A 19,744-nucleotide genomic window follows, 5' to 3' on the forward strand; every position below is an offset into this window, starting at 1 on the left:
CCGGCTGAGGTTCTTTGGTTTCCTCCAGGTCCAGCTCAACGACCATCGATAGAGGTTCTGCATTTGATGCATCACCAGTTGCAGGTGTGTTGTCATTCTGCTCATTAAAGATTGAACGAACAGCAACCAAAAACAAGTCTCATCCACCGAAATCGAAGTTCAAGTTGCCGAGTGTGGACTAGGCTTAAATCGCCAGTAAAGACAAAGTAAACAAAATTTATTCACTCGTCTATATGCCCTGAAAATATGTTTTTTATGTTTCGATAAAAACTAAACGATGAAAAAAATCAGAGTTTTTCAAGGTTGATTTATGATTTTCATTGCGTACTTCACTCCGCGGAGCACGATCTGAAAACCCCTGGTATGGTAGATAAATGGTTAGAAAATTCAAAGTCAACACTCTAAGTAACTCAACAAAAGTTATTTGGTGTAATTATTTCCAGCGAAGTCAAGTTACATTACAGCTGCTTGAATTTGGCGGACCGACTTTTGTCAATCTTGAGTTTTTAAGTCATAAATAAACTTTTTTGTTGAATGAACATTTCCACGTTTTGAAAATTTAAAGGCACATCTACTAGGAAATGTTAGAAGTTTTTATAAATATACGTGCATTTAAGAATGTTTTGTAACGGTGTTTTGCAGCTTTGAGTGGAGGGGGGGGGGGAGGGAAGTGATCACCCGGACCACCCCCTCTACCATAGGACCGCGCATGCTTTTGAGGCATGTAAACAAATTATTGCTTGCTTGTGCAGCAAAAAGTTCACCCATTGCCATTTTTGAGAAAACTAGTTTTTAAAAGTTGCTAATGGTTTTTCGATAGGGATGAAAATCCCTAAAAAAAAACTTATTAACTGAACGTAGTTTCCGCTAGACGCATTATCTATAAATACGTTTAGTCATCCAGTTCCAAAACTAAAGCGGGCCACAGACTACACAACATTTGTACAAATGCGATGAAATTCGATGAAATTTTGTCTCTGTAAACACGATTTGCATAGTGTATGGCACTGCTTGAATGAGCGCCCAAACGGTTGAAGTAAAATCGGTCGGGATCGAAATATTTGGAAAAAACATCCTCCCAGCCGGGGTGGAGATGGTTTTTTTGTTGCTGTTGCTGTTTTCGCCAGCAATCGTTTGTGTTCGCGTGAAAAAAGTTTGTATAGTATGTGGGCGAGCATAGATCAAACAATTGTCGTGGAATCATCGAATTTGTACAGGCCATTTGTGTAGTCTATGGCCCGCTTAACAGTGTACAACTGTCATTTCGAGCCTTGTTCACCACGCCACGACGTGCCATAGTTTTTCCCAGTGCTCGATGAATCCATCACTAATTATTTAGTTCGAAATAGTGCGAGCCGACTATAGCGAACTACGGTCTGCTCCAAAGAACGAAATCAGGTTTGCACATCCCGGATGCCATTTGCCGAATGACATTGAAAACACTGCACACCGCGACCAACGGGCCAAGTTTATCGAACCTGCTGCATGTAATGTGTATCCGCAATAATAATAATAGCGATCGATGATGATCTTTCTACCCTGTAGTAGGGCTCACGACGAACGGCACCTAATATACATATGTAAGAATGTAGAAGGAGGAAGAAAGTGAAACATGTTCTGGTACCGGTTCTGGAAAGAACTGTAGCATAACTAGCGGACATGGAAGCTGGTTCATCGAGCCTTCGCCCGGTGCGCTAAGGTTGCGTGAGGTCTGGATCAAGAGATGTGTGAGACCTTGAAAGGAATTCAATATATAGATCAGTTTGGATGAGGGAGCGTCGTAGTTTGTTCTTTTCGATTTGAGGCGATAGACTGACACTGGTTGCTAGAATGTCCCGATCGATTGGTTTGGTATTGTTGGGATTGGTCGTGATGACGTTTGCGGCACCTCAGCAAGGAGCAAACTATCCCGAGGGATCGCCGGCAGCCGCCAAGGAACGCGATCGGTATGAGGTCGTGGGTCAGGAAGGTGGTCAAGCTGTGGTACGAAACAATGGAAGAAATCTGACCAAGGATGGCGATGAGGAAACACTGGAAGAGTTGCAGGCTAAGTCGGCGCAGTATTCCTACGACTCATCGATCAAGGACTCGATCAGCGATCAGAGCATAACTCGGCAGGAGTCCCGAGAAGGTCTGGCCTTGAAGGGAATGTACGCGTATAGTGATGGGTTCTACAAGCGGGAAGTTCATTACGTTGCCGACGAGAAGGGTTACCGGGTGGTGAAGGAGTTGTCGATCCCGATCGGTGATGGACCCAAGGTAGATCCCAATGGAAAGGCTGATGTTTCGTCTTCTCTTTCCGGTTCCTACTCGATCACTGCGGATGACATCGCGCGACCAATCAGGAAAAGTTCTCGGAAAGTTTAGTGTTCAGGCTGCTGATGCTATTTAATTTTATTTATTTTTTTCGTTATAATTTTGTCAATAAAACTTTTTAAGAACGAGTACACTTTTGGCGTTTGCTGGATGGGTCCAATTTACAGGTTTCGAAGGCGTTACACTTGACGTTTCCGCAATAGGTTCCGGCACCTCCCGATTGATCTAGACGAGGAAAAAACTTGCTTAGTAATTGAGGAAAAATTTACTTCATGGAATAAACACTAACACTTATTTCCGCTCTGGCCACCTCCGGTGCTTTGCGTCAACTGACTAGGGCTTACGCAAGACTTGTAATTACAGGTATTCGGACAACACTTGCCACCACTGGTGCTACAATCGACGTCGCTCAAACACTTCGGGGTACAGGTTTGCACTTTGGAGGCCACTGGGCACTGACCGAAAGCTAGAACACGAAATCAAGTTAATTTTTTTCCATCTTAACGTACTTAGTCGATCAAACTTACAGGCCGCCTCAATGATCGCAATCAAAGCCAAAGCCACGAATCCGACAATGAATAATTTTGCTGCAAGACGCAAAACAAAAATTGAATTTGAATAGGTCACCTAGTGATCTTTAGAACTCACCCATGTTGATAAAGATGAACCACTTTCAAACGAATTAAAAAAAAAAACAAATTGAATCGATCACTGATTGACGAGTACTTCTCTAGTAAGCAACTAGAACGTTCAACGGTTCACTCTGGAATGAAGATCGTGTTAAACGGAATATAGTACCACTAGTTAAAAAATAATCGATACGGCACTCACAGAAAAAAAGCAGGAACCAAACCGAATGGGCCGGATCGGATGGCGAAAACCTGTTTTTTCAGAGGCAATAATTTAAAACGGGGCTGCGACTTCGGAAGAAAAACAACGAAAATATAAAAAAAAAATGACCTGAAGCGTTGAACTTCAAGTGGCGCTGGCGCTGAAAAGCGAGACGAGTGTGCTTTATTAGAATCTTCACCCATCTTGCCTTGGAACCATGCCTGTAATTGAACTTCACTTCTGAGGAACGGGTGATTAATTATCTGGGGAGGTGTTCCAATGTGTTAAGAGGGATTTACTAGTATCCGTTTATTATTTTAATCGAATGTGTTTCCGGGTATTTGGAACTTGAATATCGATAGGATAATATTCTAGAATATTTTTTAATTTATTTTAAATCTTCTGAAACTTCTAGGTGACAATGTTCCAACTCCGAGTGACAAAAGAAGGATTTGAAATTTGTTCCGGGCTAATATTTTGCAATAAAAAGCGCTTTCCTGTATTTCATGCATGGCCGTTGGAAAGAGAAAGGGGAGGGGGGTTAACGTTAAACCCCATGAGGGTCCAAAATGTCTCAAGCGATATGTTTTTGCTCGCTCGTGTTTCCTAATCGAACTTTACTTTGACGAACAACTCAAATTAATCAAGTGTAATAATCTCGATTCAGAACTTAGTCCAAAGCCTCGAAATCTCGTCCCAGGTCCCAAACTTGTCTCACTTATTGATAGTACCGTAAAACGGGTTAACATTGATCACCGGGGTAAATTTGACCAAAAATCCACATTATCATCAATAACTCAGTCGTTAGTTTGAATTTTTAAAATCTGTTTTCTACGTTTGAAAGCCTATGAATTTAGTAGGCAATCTAATAGGCAAAATTTGGTATGTATTTGAAATGTTTTTCTGTTAACAAAAAATCAAATTTCAAAATCTTAAAATATCTATTTTTCCAAGGCTCGGAAACAAACAGCTCTCCCGATGATACTAAAAAGCATTTAGAAGCAAACGAGTTGTTTAATGTGGAAGAACAACTTTTTTTCTTTCTATATGAACAGTTAGAGTGCTATTTTTATGATCATTTAATGATAAATTTTTAATATTTATAAAACTAGCTGATCCCATACGAACTCCGTTTCGCTTTCAACTTGGAATATGTCATGAACAGTTAGTATAAAAGTCAATTGCCAAGCATTTTCCAGATTCACTTCCGAATTTATTGTTTTTCATTGAAATCATTGCAAAAATATTGGACGATCACTTTTCTGTCGTCTGCTACTAAATTTGAAAACAGGAATAAATTGACCGTCCGAAACACCCCCTGTGTATAAATTTCAACTCCGATCGTTAAATAACAACGCAATTATTGCCAAAAAGTTAAACCCCTTTCGGTGCAAATTTTCCAAGCCATCCATTGCATAATAACGTCAATATTTCTAAAAACAGTGAAAGTTTAGTTAATATGGACGACCCTTTTCGCCGACCCCCAGCAAAACATTTGACATCTGAAATCGATTAACCGTCCCCGAAAACTACCGTGTGCAAATTTCCAATCCAATCCAATGTATAATAACGACAATATTGCAAAAACATTGAAAGGTGAATATGGACGACCCCCTTTGCCGACCCCTTGCACTGAATTTAATATCTGAAATCGATTGCTCGTCCCTCAAAACTATCGTGTGTCAATTTTCATCTGAATCCGATGTATAATAACGACAATATCGCATTAACAGTGAAGAGTTAATATGGACGACCCCTTTGGCCGACCCGTTACTTTAATTTGGATAAGTGAGATCAATTGTTCGTTCCTAATAACTCCCTAGAGCAAATTTTCATCCCAATCCGATGTATAAAAACGTCATTATCACTAAGATATTGAAAAGCTAATATGGACGACCCCTTTTGCCGGCTTCTAACACTAAATTTGATACCTCAAATCGATTGCACGTCCCTCAAAACTATTGTGTACCAATTTTCATCTGAATACGATGTATAATAACGTCAATATCGCAAAAATAGTGAACAGTTAATATGGACGACCCCTTTGGCTGACCCCTTACACAAAATTAAACACCTGAAATCGATTGTTCGTCTTTTAATACTCTCATGTGCAAATTTTCATCACAATCCGACGAAAAATAACGTCAATATCGCGAAAACATTATTTGTCTTGTATGGACGACCCCCTGCAGAAGGGGTCATTCGAGAATCTGAAATCATTTTTCATCCTTCCTGGTCTTAATGAGCGTCCATGCCAAATTTCAGACCTCTAGCTCTTAAGACGGCTGAGTCTATAGAAGACAAACAAACAAACAAACAAACAAACAAACAAACAAACAAACAAACAAACAAACAAACAAACAAACATACAGAAATTGCTTTTTATATATATAGATAAGGACACTTTCCAAGAGTAAGCCCGTATTGGACAAATGCTGAGGAACCCTATCAAATCGTTAACTTTGAAGAAAAAATGAAAATGGAAATAGTGAGAGGGCCTAGGGAAATGTGTGAAGGTAAAATTTCATTTGTATTTTGAAGCGCAGAATATTTAGCAATTTTAATTATTTTTGCCCCTTAATGTAGGCAGCATCATAGTTCTTTTTTCGATTATGAATTTTTTTAAAATAAAACGTTAAAAATCAAGGTTAAATTGATAAACTAGCATTTTTAAATATTATCAAGATGTTTTGTATCCTTCATGTTCAAGAAAACTCGTTAAAACCGTCAGAATAGAGACTGATCAATGTCACCCCGAAGCATCATATTCTGAACAGAGACGAAAACGATTTTTAAATCAAATTTTAAGAGGTCTAATAAATTTCTGTATCCATGTTCTACGTTCATAGGAGTCCAGTACTGGTTTTAAAAATATTAAACATTCCACATTCTCCTTAACAGAAAAAATAATCGAAATATATTGAAAAAAGTGATCAATATTACCCCGGATTACGGTACCTAATTTAGTCCCGAATACTGAATTTCTAAAGTTAGTGTTAGACTCCAAAAATTAAATTAAATAAGCATGCCAGATTGCTCAGGTTTTGCGCAGATTTTTTCACTTTATTTTCAAAATTGAACAAAAATTTAAATTGAGTCCTTAGAACTATGAATCTTGCGTCCAAAAAATTTTTTTAAATAAATTTTGTTAAAACAAACAAGAGCGATTTTTTTTCTTCTTGATTTTAATAGAATACTTTCGAAATTTTCCTGAATATTGGCCGGATTCTGGAGAAAATTTTGAAACAGTATGCAAGGTGTTAACATGAAATAGCCCGGATTTTCCTGAACCTGAAACTTGAGGAAAGATTTCTAGTAAATACCCAGTTTATCGTTCTTGATTTTCAGTTTGGGCCATCATTGGGATAGTATCCTGATTCGAATCTTGGTTTTCCATTTCAAACCGCCGCCGACCGTGGCCTAGAGGATAGCGTTTAAGTCTGCTAAGCCAGAGGTCATGAGATCGATTCTCGGTCACGGCATACTGTGGGCTGGTGGTGTTAGCATACGTAAGGTGCTAGCCATCATTTCCTTGAAAGATGTACGCTTTAGCACGCTTTAGTGTTAAGTAGAGTTTAGATCTCTTCAAAGAAACATGGAGTTTCACTGAGATCCTGTATGTGTGTGTTCGTTTTTGAACTTAAATAAGATTGACTTTTCATATTCCAAACTCATCATTTCGGAATATGAAAAGAAACTATTTAAAATTTAAACCATTTTTAAGATTTGTACTAAATTTTCCTCCTCAGTTCATATACAGAATTGAAACGTAAGAAAGTTTAATGAGTTCAGAATTGAAAAATCAGAAACCATTTCATCATTAGAATTTTTCGTTCAAATTTACAAGTTCAATTACGAGTAAATTATTTTAAAAAAATGGTTATTAAAAACCATAAATTCAGAATCAAGTAAGAAATTTCTGGTTGGGGGTGCTGATCAAATTTCTCCTTTTGGTTTTTAATTCATAGGAGTTCATATCTGGAATTCAGACACAGTTTTTGAATTAAGCCTCAAAATGATTACAGACAGACAGACTCGGAATTAAAATTTAAAATTCGTATTCGGATTCAGCTTGAATTTAAGTTTTATAACCAAGATTAAAATATCAATATAAGAATTTAATTAAGGATTCAAATTGAAGGGGATCGCAGTTTGCTAACTTTTATTCTTGATTCAAAACTAAATTTTTCAATGTAATCAGGGTCAGTTTAGGAACACAAGCCTGGTGAAAATCACAAATGTAGATCTGTATTCATTTAAAAATTTTCTAAGAAAATTTTAACTTTATTCACAGGGCTTAGGCGGCATCCATAAATTACGTAACGCAAAAATTGCTCTTTTTTGACCCCCTCCCCCCGTATGTCACAAATCGTAACGCTGCAACGTACCCCCTATGAAAATTACGTAACGCTGAAACATACTCCCCCCCCCTCCACTATCCTTTCTAATTTTAAAATTTTTAGTTCGAAGGTTCGCAAAAAAATTAACACAATTATATTACAATATAAGAAGTTCAAAAATATTACCAAACTCAACAAATAATTGGACCTTCAATAACTTGTTGATAATATTTTTAAACATAATAAATATTAAACATAATAACCATAATAAACATTAAACATCAACAACATATTTCCAGATCTCTTCACTATCGAAGTCCACACCTGTCTTGATTGCGTCTTATTACTCAATAGTCAGACCTTTCTGTTTATACTTATTGTTGGCCATACGAATTGATCTACGCTTGTTAACTGATAGTTTGGCTTGTGCATGAAAAATATTCTTAGTAATATTCGGTTTTCAACCGATCGTTTCATACCAATGTAGTTCAGATTATAAGAAAATGGCTTGAAGAATCTTTGGGATACAAACCAGCTTCAAAGATGTTGAAGTTTAGAGCTTTTTAGCTGACTTTGATTTGCTCAACATTTCCGATAAGTCAGAATTGACTTAACATGACATAAAATTGACTTTCCTGCTAAATACCTGCGATCAGAATGAGAATCGTTGTATGAAAGAAAATGTTACGTAACGTTGAGCTTACCTCCCCCCCCCTCCCCTATGTCACAATTCGTAACGCTAGAGCTCACCCCCTCCCGCCCTAGGAGCGTTACGTAATAAATGGATGCCCCCTTAATATGGAAATATAAAATTATCTTTGATAATTTTGGTTAATAAAAGGTGAAATTCAGCTGGAAAGTTTATTCAACATTTAGCATTATTATTATTGCAGAAACTAAAATCTTAAAATTTATTCGAGCTTACAAGAGAAGAAAATAATCCTTATTTGAACCGTAAACATTATTTGTTACTTTCATTTCTGAATATTTGATAGATTTTCACCAATGCTTAAAATGGTTATGTTTGTGGCTAAAAAAAATTATTTATTTTATTTAAATAAATATAAAAAGGTTTTCTTTCAAACGAAGCCTCCTGAATCCCATATTTATTTGTTTTATTTTTGTTTAGATTGTAGTAATTCTAAGATATTTGTGTCATTCGCAACTTTTATGAACGATGTATTTGGCGAACAGTAATAAAAAAAACTTATCCTGTACAACTGTGTTCAATGTTTACTCTTGGGCACGAACTCACGGACATTAACTCAGGAGGCAACTGACATGCCAACTGAGCTATACCACATGACCCCATATTTGTTAAAGCTTCATGAAAAAAACTAACATTTCCTAGGAACTTTTTGTTATCGAAAGTAAGGATTTTCGGGTTTTCCACTGATCACTTTGACAATGACACTTAGAACAAAAATTCAAACATGTTCTGTCTATTTTTTTGTCAGATTTTGTAGGTTCGTAATACCGACGGCAGGTGGCGAACCTGAAAAATTTGACAAAAAATGCCCTGTAGGAAAAATGTAGCTGTTTAGCCCGATTTTGTCGTAGAAATAACCTATTTTTTATTTTAAAGTTGGGTGGCATTTCCTAACTGGGATAGCATTTCATCAAATCGATCGATGCGCACTCTGGAATCGATATTGCGTACTGTTGGAAAAATTATTAAGAAAGCGAAATCGAGTGTCCAGTCAGTACACGGAGAAAAAAGACGACTGTTGTTTCAATTATTTCAGCAAGTTATACTAATCATCAAAGTGTAGTTGATTTTTTTGCAATCAACTATAAATATAATGGACTCTACTTCAAACTGCAGATTGATCTTACGCAATCAACTACGAATAAAATGGATTCAACTGTAATGGATTTCACTGTAAATATGATAGATTGAACTAAATTGTATGATTGATTTTCGGAAATTCAACAATAAATATAATATAATATTTTACTTAACTTTGAGCGTGCAGTTTGTTCTCCCCCCAGCAGCATCGAAAAAAAAACGTGATAAATTTCGGCAGACCGCAGACACTCTAGAATCCGAAGGATTTGATTGTTTGCTATACAAAAAACGGCGATTCTTGACCGTCCGAACCGCACTCAAGGCACCGCTTAAAGGTCCCTTCAGAGGAAAACTGGTTGTAGTAGTAGAAACACTGGAGTCCGATCAAACTGCCAACGAATCAGAACGATTCGCTATCAGATTGGAATGTCTCCGTGCCACCGGGAAAACAAAACGTACCCTAAAAGCTGTCCGAGGAATATGTGGAGCAGGTATAACGGCTTCAATCTCCGCCGATTCACCGGAAAACGACCTCTTGCAGCAGCACTTGAGTAAGTTCCCCTTAAAAAATAATTTAGAACGGTTATAAATACTCTCCATATTTCAGGCACTCAACCCGTGACGATCATAATCATCCGCTGTTGGTTGATGAAGCTGTCCACTGCGTAAAACCGGTGGAGTTTTGGTGTACCAAGTCGACTCTCCTGAAAAGGAAATGTCCTCGACTCCCCTGCAAAGAATAAATTGCAAACCGGGTACCATAATGGCAGCGACCTGATACAAAATAAACTTGTCGGTAAGTCTCGTTAAAAATGTGGTTTTTCAAATAATTGACTGAATCTCCCTTGTCTGCAGGACTTGTCGGAAGGACAACCCAAAATAATCGAATAGACATTGTTGTCACTTCCCTTACGATCCCATTCAATTCCATCCAAACCGGATCAGCATACGGAGACGACGGCAAGCTCTTGGAAGACGAGGAGAAACAAGTCGATGTGAATGTCTTACAAGTGTAACTTTATACAACCAATGTTAGAAATAAACAAAATCTAAATACATCAAATCATGAACAAAAAACATATCACACTAAAAAAAATTAACTTCAAATATACATATAGTTATTTATAAAAATATCTATCATACACGAACTGTTAATAAAACCAATTTATTTATAATTAATTCCATAAGAAAAATATAATTGAATTAATCATATTTACATCAAAACGCCTGCAATCAATCGAACAATTTCAATTGAATCCATCATATCTACAGTCAAAAGAAAAAAAAAACAATCATACGATCACAGTTGAAATCATTGTATGTACTGTTGAGTGCACAAAATCCATCAGGCAACCTACTATACAAATAGTTGAAATCTTCAGATTAATAGTTAGCCGAGAATTAATCAGAAATATGATTGGATATAAGTGGATTATTGTTGAAAATACTTTACTTTCTTCTCCGTGTATGGTCAGTGATTTTTCGGTTTCCTATGGCTCGATTTAATGAACCCATCCCATTAAGATATTTTTGAGGGTGAAAAAAATCTAAATTTTGTACATTTTATGAGACCCCAAAATCAAAGATTAGTTTTTGCAATGAATGTCTTCTCGAAGAATTAAAAGAAAAGTCCTGTAGCTTTAAATTTGCGTAGAACATAATAAATTCTGCAAACAACCGGCTACATTCGCGTTCAAAAGAATTTGCATTGTTATCTTTTCAAAATCATCTTCATATTCTACAAAAATTGGTTATATATTTCATTTTTTTTATTATCTTGTTATAGACATAGGAATTATCTCTGTTATTTACGTGTTGGTAGGCGGGAGATGATTGTTCTCATGGATCACAACATTATTTATGGCACTCCTTCTATTTATTGATAAATACATAACATTCAAGCCCCGTTTGTCGAATTGGGTTTATTAATCGAATCAAATCCATTTCATCCCCCATCTAAGGTTATAAAACAAAGCATGGTTACGAGGTTGGTGCTTTATTACGATCGATTTTGGACCTATGTAACTATATTGATTAGACAACTAAAATGAGGTAGCGTAAGTCGCTTTGGCCATGCCAAAAGTTGTAAATTTTTTGTTAATGTCTTACTTCTGGATACAAAGGTGAGTTGTTAGCAGTTATTGATTAGATTGTAATCGCTTGAGAATAATTCGAAAATTGTTTTGATATCTCAAATTTATTGAATCACAAAATATGTGAAGTGCGAGTAGGCGTTGACTCGCGCGGACGTCAAAATTTTTCGATCCGCAAAAAAAATCGTTGTAACTAAGGAAGAAAAAAGTTTAAATAAGGAAGAACCACTATCCAATTCAGTTGAAAATAACCGCAAAGGTGTACAAAATAGTTACGTGTGCTGTAGGGAAGAAACTACAAGATGTGCGAAAAAACAAATCAGCTTCAGCAACGTTGGTTGCAATAGGTTCCGATATCAAACAGCATCAGCCTGCTTCCTGCCAACTTCAGATGTTCGGTTAGAATTCAGGGAAGCATGTGTTATGTTGACGATAACCTATTTGGTGAGATCCAACTTTTTTTTACGATTTAAGACTTTTGCATTGTATAATTTTTGTATAAAGTTATTGTACATAAAGCATAAATATGAAACGTTTGATAGGGAACTCCACGCTTTATTCTTCCGTGACCGTAGAAATCTCCGCAATGCATTTTTAAATATAACAGAGATTACGAAGAAAAATAGAGGACGCAAGTCTTTCATTTTCCAAGATGCTTACACGTTTTGGCTATGTTGGTAATAGAAAAAAAAGAAGAGACAAAAAATCACAAAATTTGCACATTTTCGGAAATTCATAGTATTGGAAAATAGATAGGCATCACGTGGGATAAAAATAGATGTTTCAACCAACAGAAAGTAATTCGTTATCTCGCTAGGCTTACGAAAGAGACTGATACATGTAACCAAATCAGAGTAAATTTTAGTAGTTTTTCTAATATCTGCAATATTTTTTTTGCCAATTGAATCCACTTGCTGTTAAATCGATTAATGAAACTTATTGCACCAAACGATTGCACTATCACGATACGACTGTCTTCTTTCGCAAGGGAGTTCCAAAATGCCCATTTAAATGCTCAACGTGTCATTGGCTTCATTCTTTGCCGGTTGCATTAAGTCTAGTTTGAATTTGAACATGTGTATCCTCGACATCTGCAGTTCTGTTTGGGCCTGAAAATTCTAAACTTGACTTTGGTAGAAAGTGCAATGTCAAATTGCATTGCCCCTGCATCGCTCAAGTCATGTGTAGGTACCTACGTTCCTACGAATTACGAAACATGGAAAGTTCCGATTTGCTTCCACCCACCGGCCAGCGTTTTCGAAATTAATCGATGCCTGGGCCAGGGGAACGAAAAAACTCGTTCGCAACAACCTTGCTGAAAGAAAGCAATTTTCCGCATTATGGAACTAACTTTTGCGGATGGATTGCTGGCTGCCTGGCTGGCGTAATGGAAAACCCCACAAAACAGTTTCCGCAATTTGATGCGTTTGCTCAATGCGAAGTCGCGAGGACCTGCTGGATTCCTGGATTCGAAAATGGAAATTGGTCGATTTAGGTATCCGTGACTGGGTCAATCAGCCAAGTTTGGGACAAGTTTTTAAGGCGAAGCAGTTAACGATACGGCTTGGCAGGGAAAGTTTGGCCCATTTTCTTCTAAGGCAAATTGTTTGATAAGATCCTGTGAATGTTGCGTGTTGTTTGATCAGTGATTTTTGTAGGTTTTCAAAAACGCTTGAATTGTCCAGATTTTTGAAAAATGGTTTGTAGAATGTCTTGATTGGTCCTGATTTTCAAAAAAAAATCTTCATGATTACTGAACTTATAGTTTATCATGAGAACATCAAACAAATTTGTAGAAAAATAGTTGACCCCATGATAATCTGATAATTAAATTTTTTTTTTATACAAACATACTAACCAAGGTTCTGTTTGCTTCAGTTGTATAATTTGAGGCCTCTTCAGTACCTGTATTTCGCCTTTATTTATGCAATCTAAGTAGAGCTATATGTTATTTCCATCAATTTAGTGATGTCTTGAAGAATCCTGATTTTTTTCTTCACGGTGTCCTGATTTTTTACAAAACCACCTGGCACCTCCGATGTTAACCTCAAATATTACCAATAACCAATACCTACATTCCATTAAAAAGTACATTTCGGGATTTAAGAACTTTAACCCAGAAGGTAGATAAATAATATCTGATTTCAGTGGCTCCAGAGACTATTTTTAAAATTTAAAATTTAAAGATAATTACGCTGGTGTGAACACTGTAAAGATTCGTGTATTAACTTTTGGTACTGGTTTTTGTTGAGTACCATTTTTTATCACAACATCCAGGTATGATTTGTGGCTCTTCAAAATTTAACATTTATTAGCTATGGATTAATTTTATTTTGGAACTAGTTGACCCGGTATGTTTTGCTGAACCTCTGAAAATAAATAGAATTGATGGAATTTTTAAAAATTATTAAAATTTTGTTTTGATGGACATGATTGTAAAACCATCCTTAACATCATTCCGTGCCGTGAGTGGGTTCGGTGAACCACCTTGGGCTTCGTGTGCCTGATGCCTACTCGCTATCTTTGAAATACTCAGACAGAGCCCGGCTAACTTTTACTCAGCCGTCGCCACATGTACCTATAAAGCAATCGATGGCTGATCCTAGTGAACTTAAAATATCCACGTAACAATTATTCAGACGACCGAAAATTCAGCACTCGAAGAACTGCTTGTTATTCATCAAATCAACGAATCCATCATTTCAGTGAATATTAATACAGGTTCTAACAGTTTTCTGGCATGAAAAAAGCGGTCAAAAACTCCTTCAGAATTATTCACGCATTCTGAGTAACCAAGACTCAGTTGTCGCGAAAAGGGCTGTTAGTTAGTTCTGAGTAAAGGCCGTTTGGTCAGAACTGAGTAAGGGGTGTATCGAAAATAAGTTATTAACACATTTTTTTTCATTGTATTGATTTTATTGATGATTCAAACACAGAAACAGCTCGGAAGTGTTTTTAAAAGCTTATTCTTACAGTATATAAAAATACAAGTTAAAAAGTAATTATTGGTAATATTCTCGGACTTTCGACTTGACGCGTTTCATTAAGTTTTGTACAGCTGATTGATCACCGCCATGGTCCTGTTGGCCTTACCATTCTTCTTGAAAATTCTCTTGACGATAGCCCAATATCGTTCTATGGTGCGAAGCTGGGGGCAGTTTTGGTGGGTTAATATCTTTCTCAACGAAATCTAGATCGTTATTCTCATACCATCTAATAGAAAATTCGTTTTCGCTTGGTAGTCCACCAGTGCACAACCGGTAGTGCACTTTTAGCTGTTTCCATGCTCGTTTTCACGATGAGTAGTCCACTGTAGTGTGGACCATAAAGTGGACGGAAGAACACTTTGAAAATATTCGATGTTGCTTGCGCTCTCACCAATACTATCATAAATTTTGACAGGACGTGCATCCCGATGTAAACAAATATCAGCTGGTCTGGTCTATTTACCGCAAAAATTACGTCCGAGCTATTTCTACATTGTTTTTTTTTTTCTTTATCCCGAAGAATGGAAAAATGGAGGAAGAGGATCGGACGCTCCCAAGAAGAATGTGCCCAGAAGGCTTGCTGGAATCGGTTCCAGGCGATGCCGAAGAAGAGCAGCAAATCCGAGTTTAAAAAGTGCAACCCAAAGATCTGGCGGAATCGCCCAAACCGAAGAGTTCCCTTGCTCGAGCGGGTCCCATAAGTTGGTCTAGCGTAGCAAGAAGCGTTAAGATGCTTCGAAACTACTCTGCTACAAGCCAGCTTCGAGCGTTGAAGCCCCCGAGTGCGTGAAAAACGTGAAAGAACTGTGCTTTAGAGTTACGATGCTCGCTTGCGCCAAGTCCCGGATTCCAACCCTATGCCCTTCAAATAAGGTAGTTCGAGATTGCACCCGCATTGGGGGCTTGAATTTCGTTCGTTTCGGTCTGTAATCAAATTTTCCTCGATTTCCGCGATCCGAGTTCGCCGTTTTAGATTTTTTTTTGTAATCTGAAACGAATACTCGGACGAAGATGAGATTTGCGAGGAATAAACGTCACTCTCAAGACAAAATATCGGAACCATCAAGCTGGGGTAACTTCAGTCCAGGAGCAGCAAACATAGACCGCCCAGAATCAGCCGGTATTGCAGTTATTATCATCGGGCCAGAGGCGAATCTACCAAGCAAGCCTCTTTAATAAAATAAATCTGAAATTTTCACAATTTAACATCTATATATATAAAAAGCAATTATCTGTATGTTTGTTTGTTTGTTTGTTTGTTTGTTTGTCCTCTATAGACTCAGCCGTCTTAAGAGCTAGAGATCTGAAATTTGGCATGGATGCTCATTAGGACCAGGAATGATGAAAAATGTTTTTAGATTTTTGGACGACCCCTTCTGAAGGGGGTCGTCCATACAAGACAAATATTGTTTTCACGTTAATGACGTTATTTTCCGTCGGATTGTGATGAAAATTTGCACATGAGTGTTTTGAAAGACGAGCGATCGATTACAGTTATCAAATTTAGGGTCAGGGGTCGGCCAAAAGGGTCGTCCATATCAACTGATTAATGTTTTTGCGATATTGGCGTTATTATACACCGGATTGTGATGAAAATTTGCACATGAGTGTTTTGAGAGACGAGCAATCGATTACAGTTATCAAATTTAGGGATAGGGGTCGGCAAAAGGGGTCGTCCATATCCACTGATTTATGTTTTTGCGATATTGGCGTTATTTTACATCGGATTGTGATGAAAATTTGCACATGAGTGTTTTGAGAGACGAACAATCGATTACAGTTATCAAATTTAGGGTCAGGGGTTGGGCAAAGGGGTCGTCCATATCCACTGATTTATGTTTTTGCGATATTGGCGTTATTTTACATCGGATTGTAATGAAAATTTGCACATGGGTGTTTTGAGAGACAAGCAATCGATTACAGTTATCAAATTTAGGGTCAGGGGTCGGCCAAAAGGGTCGTCCATATCAACTGATTAATGTTTTTGCGATATTGGCGTTATTATACACCGGATTGTGATGAAAATTTGCACATGAGTGTTTTGAGAGACGAGCAATCGATTACAGTTATCAAATTTAGGGATAGGGGTCGGCAAAAGGGGTCGTCCATATCCACTGATTTATGTTTTTGCGATATTGGCTTTTTTTATATTGGATTGTGATGAAAATTTCCGCATAGGAGTTTGGAGGGACGCTCTTTTGCTTTCAGGTTTCAAATCTTGACTCAGGGGCAAGGTTGCCGAAAAAAATTCTGTGTTTTGACGAAAAAAAATTCTGACTTTCTGTGATTTTTCCCAAAAATTCTGTGACGATTTTCTGTGATGCTTTTTCCATTAATTTCATTAAAAAATCATGTCAAATTGCGTCTTTTCTAAATATTACTAAATAAAAATCAATTAACATTATCAATTTTATCATATTTCTCCAATTCAAAAGGAATTATCCAAAATTAGATTTGACATAAAAAAATAATTTTGATAAAATGTCCAACATTTAAAAATTCTGTGAAATCTGTGAATATTCCCAAAATTCTGTGTTCTGTGACACAGATTCTGTGACGAAATTTTTCTCAAAATTCTGTGAAATTATAGATTTTTCTGTGATTTCGGCAATCTTGCTCAGGGGTCGGCAAAAGGGGTTATTATCTGTTCACTGTTTTAACGATATTCTCTTGATTGAGCATAAAATTGTAATGAAAATTGGCACATGGGAGTTTAACTGAAAAGATAATTGATTTCAGGTGTCAAGTTTTGAATTGTGGTCAAAAAAAAAGGCCGTCCATGTTAGTTGCTCACTGTTTTCGCGATATTGTCTTGATCATGCATCGGATTGAGATGAAAATGTTCAGATGAGGGTTATAAACTATGAGCAATTGACTCCAGGTAGCATGTTCTTTGTCAAGGGTCGACGAAAGGGGCGTCTATACTCACTGATCACTGCTTTCAAGTTCCTGACGTTATTTTACATATAATTTTAAAAGAAAAAATGGCACAAGGGAGTTTTGATGAACGTAAAATTGGTTTCAATTATCGAATTTCGGGCCATGGGACAGAAAAAGAGGGTTTCATTGAAAGTTCAGTGTTTTGTGCAATAATTTTGTTGGAGGCAGTTAATTGATACCAATTTAAGTGTGAAGGTCAAGCAAAAGAGTCGTGCACACAAACAAATAGTACATGTTTCTGCCATAATGTCTAGATTTTGCAACCGATCGAGAAGAAAACACTCTCACATAAATTTTAATTTGAATTTCAAGTAATAGTAGTAGTAGCGACTTTAAACACTGTTGAATTTTTTCCCCAAAATTGTCGAAAGAATGTTTCGAATTCATTTTCTAAACTCATTTTGACGTACCAATGATTTAAAGCGAAACGAAGTTCGTATGGGATCAGCTAGTAATACATAAATTCATGCTAAAATTTTCATATTATTTACAAGACAATGATCAACTGAAGTAAAAAAGATTTCAATTTTCGAAAATAAACGAAAACAAATACCAGCTGTAATGAATTTTGACAGCTTGATATTTTCTGTTGACACTGCCGATTTCACGCACACCAACAAAGGTGAGTGCAAAACTCGATTCATGCTCGTTTTCAGCGTGGATGGTGCAACTCTTTCTGGTGGTGAATACGAATACGATATAAGAGTGGACGCCAAATCCGGCCAGAGCAATGATGGAGTTGTATGTTTCTTATATAGTGGCAGCAACCTTTTCTGTTAACACTGCTTTTGGTAGATATCGGCATTTATTGTTCCTTTTGTAAAAAAAACTCGCCGACTTCAATCCGCAGGAGCAGATTTCCTGCCACACAAGCACTTTCTGGCCAAATTTTTCCGCCTCAATTGACCTCTCGTTGTCACTCACATCCTCCCCAATAGCTGCAGTGTAGTATTGTGGTCCCGGAAGAGTACTGGAATCCTCTTTTACATAAGTTTCATCGTCCATGAGAGTGCACGCATCTGGCTTCTGCAAAATCCAATATTACAGCTTCCGGGTTCTGGTTTTGGCTCGCGATTTTTGTTCAGCCGTTTGTTTGGACACTTTATGCTTCTTGTATGTCTTCAGGTTGTTCCGCCTCTTGATCCGCTGTACCATTCCGATCGAAGTCCCAGCTTTTTTCGCAAAATCCCGTATGGACATCGACCGATTCCGGTTGATGAGGTTGATTACCTTACGGTCCAGATTTGGGTCAGATGGTTCTGGTTTTCTGCCTCTTCCTGGCAAATCATCGAACGTATAGTGTTCCCTGCACTTGTGGATGATGGATTTTACGCTCGCCGGATGAATGACGAAACATTTCGCCACTTCATTCCTCGAGATGCCCTTCTCTCGCATCCAAGTGTCCAACACACGAATTTCAACTTCTTTTTTAATTCGCGACATTTTGCGAGAAAAGAATAGAACGTAGAGAAAAGAACGTAAACAAAGCGCTGGTTCACCCTTGTCAGATCAAGATGCTACATACAGGTGAGCACAGTTGTGCGCGTTCAAGCGTTAGTAAGTAGAAGGCCCATATATGTTTTTATAGTTAATTTTCGATAGAGTATTTCCCGAGACAGATGGTGGTAGGGCCGCTTTTTGTTTTTGTTTTGAAAAATGTAAATATACCTACTGGTCGCCATTTTGAACTTAGGAGATTAGCACTGTTCACTTATTTCTTCAAAAGAAATATTTTTTCGTATGAGTCTAGATTAGGTTTAAACCGCGCCCTAAGATCGCGTTGCTTTTGGTAAGTGGTGTCATACCAGGCCCAAGACCTTTTAGGCTTTTAGTTCATCTGTGCTTTTAGCTTTTGTTAAGTTAGGTGGATTTTCTCTTTCTCTCCGTTCATCCTCTCTCCTGATCCGTTTCAGATTGCACATGATCTGCAATATTTCGTCGATTATATATCGCCACGAAAGTTAGTTGCGCCATATATTAGGTATTCACAACATTCTCAGCGTTCAAGGTTCGAAGTTTCCTACGCCTTGGCATGAACCTGGGACAGACACAGATTGCATGTGTTGCCTATTGCTCCATATCTATACGCATTTCGAACAATGAAGGTTAATGCATTTATATTCCGAAAGGAACTGCGTAGGGTAGAAGTTGACCTCTCCATACTTTCGATTTATCCAATCTGAAAGCCGCAACATTAGCCTATGTGTCCATATTGCGTTGTTTGATGCGTTCGATTGCTCCTGCCATATGAGCATTGACGCTGCTTGTTGAGCTTTATGTACTTCTCTAATTCCTCTAGCTACGCAACACTCTTTATCATCTGTAAGAGTGAAGTCGATGGGTATCATGCCGCGGTGACAAAAGCTGTATCTATTAAGCAAACTCGCATGGTTATCAGACGATGTGTATTCCGTAATTTTGATCTGTTGCGCTCTATCGCAGGGCAGA

General features: G+C 37.5%; 3 protein-coding genes across 5 annotated transcripts in view; 1 reads left to right on the top strand and 2 right to left on the bottom strand.

Moving 5' to 3' along the window:
- The window catches only part of LOC129750000 (uncharacterized), a 64,068-nt gene that overhangs the window by 34,218 nt on the left and 10,106 nt on the right, over positions 1-19,744 (bottom strand). The window lies entirely within an intron of this gene.
- Positions 1,771-2,449, top strand: LOC129749999 (uncharacterized). Its single transcript, XM_055745181.1, has one exon. It carries the CDS (start codon positions 1,831-1,833, stop codon positions 2,365-2,367), a length of 537 nt encoding a protein of 178 aa, XP_055601156.1. The 5' UTR covers positions 1,771-1,830; the 3' UTR covers positions 2,368-2,449.
- On the bottom strand, positions 2,380-3,166 carry LOC129750002 (uncharacterized). Its single transcript, XM_055745183.1, has 5 exons — positions 3,148-3,166; positions 2,965-3,079; positions 2,844-2,903; positions 2,606-2,782; positions 2,380-2,541 (listed from the first exon to the last, which is right to left on the bottom strand). The coding sequence occupies exons 2-5, from the start codon at positions 2,966-2,968 to the stop codon at positions 2,435-2,437; spliced, it is 348 nt and encodes a 115-aa protein (XP_055601158.1). The 5' UTR covers positions 2,969-3,079; positions 3,148-3,166; the 3' UTR covers positions 2,380-2,434.

This window comes from Uranotaenia lowii, chromosome 2, assembly GCF_029784155.1.
Source record: "Uranotaenia lowii strain MFRU-FL chromosome 2, ASM2978415v1, whole genome shotgun sequence".
In the NCBI taxonomy this organism is placed as follows: Eukaryota; Metazoa; Arthropoda; class Insecta; order Diptera; family Culicidae; genus Uranotaenia; species Uranotaenia lowii.

What these genes read in the sequence shown, in the direction of transcription:
- LOC129750002 (XM_055745183.1), bottom strand. An exon ending in TGCGATCATTGAGGCGGCCT is followed by an intron (nt 2,783 to 2,843) that starts GTAAGTTTGATC and finishes TTCGTGTTCTAG; the next exon opens with CTTTCGGTCAGTGCCCAGTG. An exon ending in TGGCCAGAGCGGAAATAAGT is followed by an intron (nt 2,542 to 2,605) that starts GTTAGTGTTTAT and finishes TTCCTCGTCTAG; the next exon opens with ATCAATCGGGAGGTGCCGGA.
- LOC129749999 (XM_055745181.1), top strand. Translation starts at nt 1,831, where the DNA reads ATGTCCCGATCGATTGGTTTGGTATTGTTGGGATTGGTCGTGATGACG.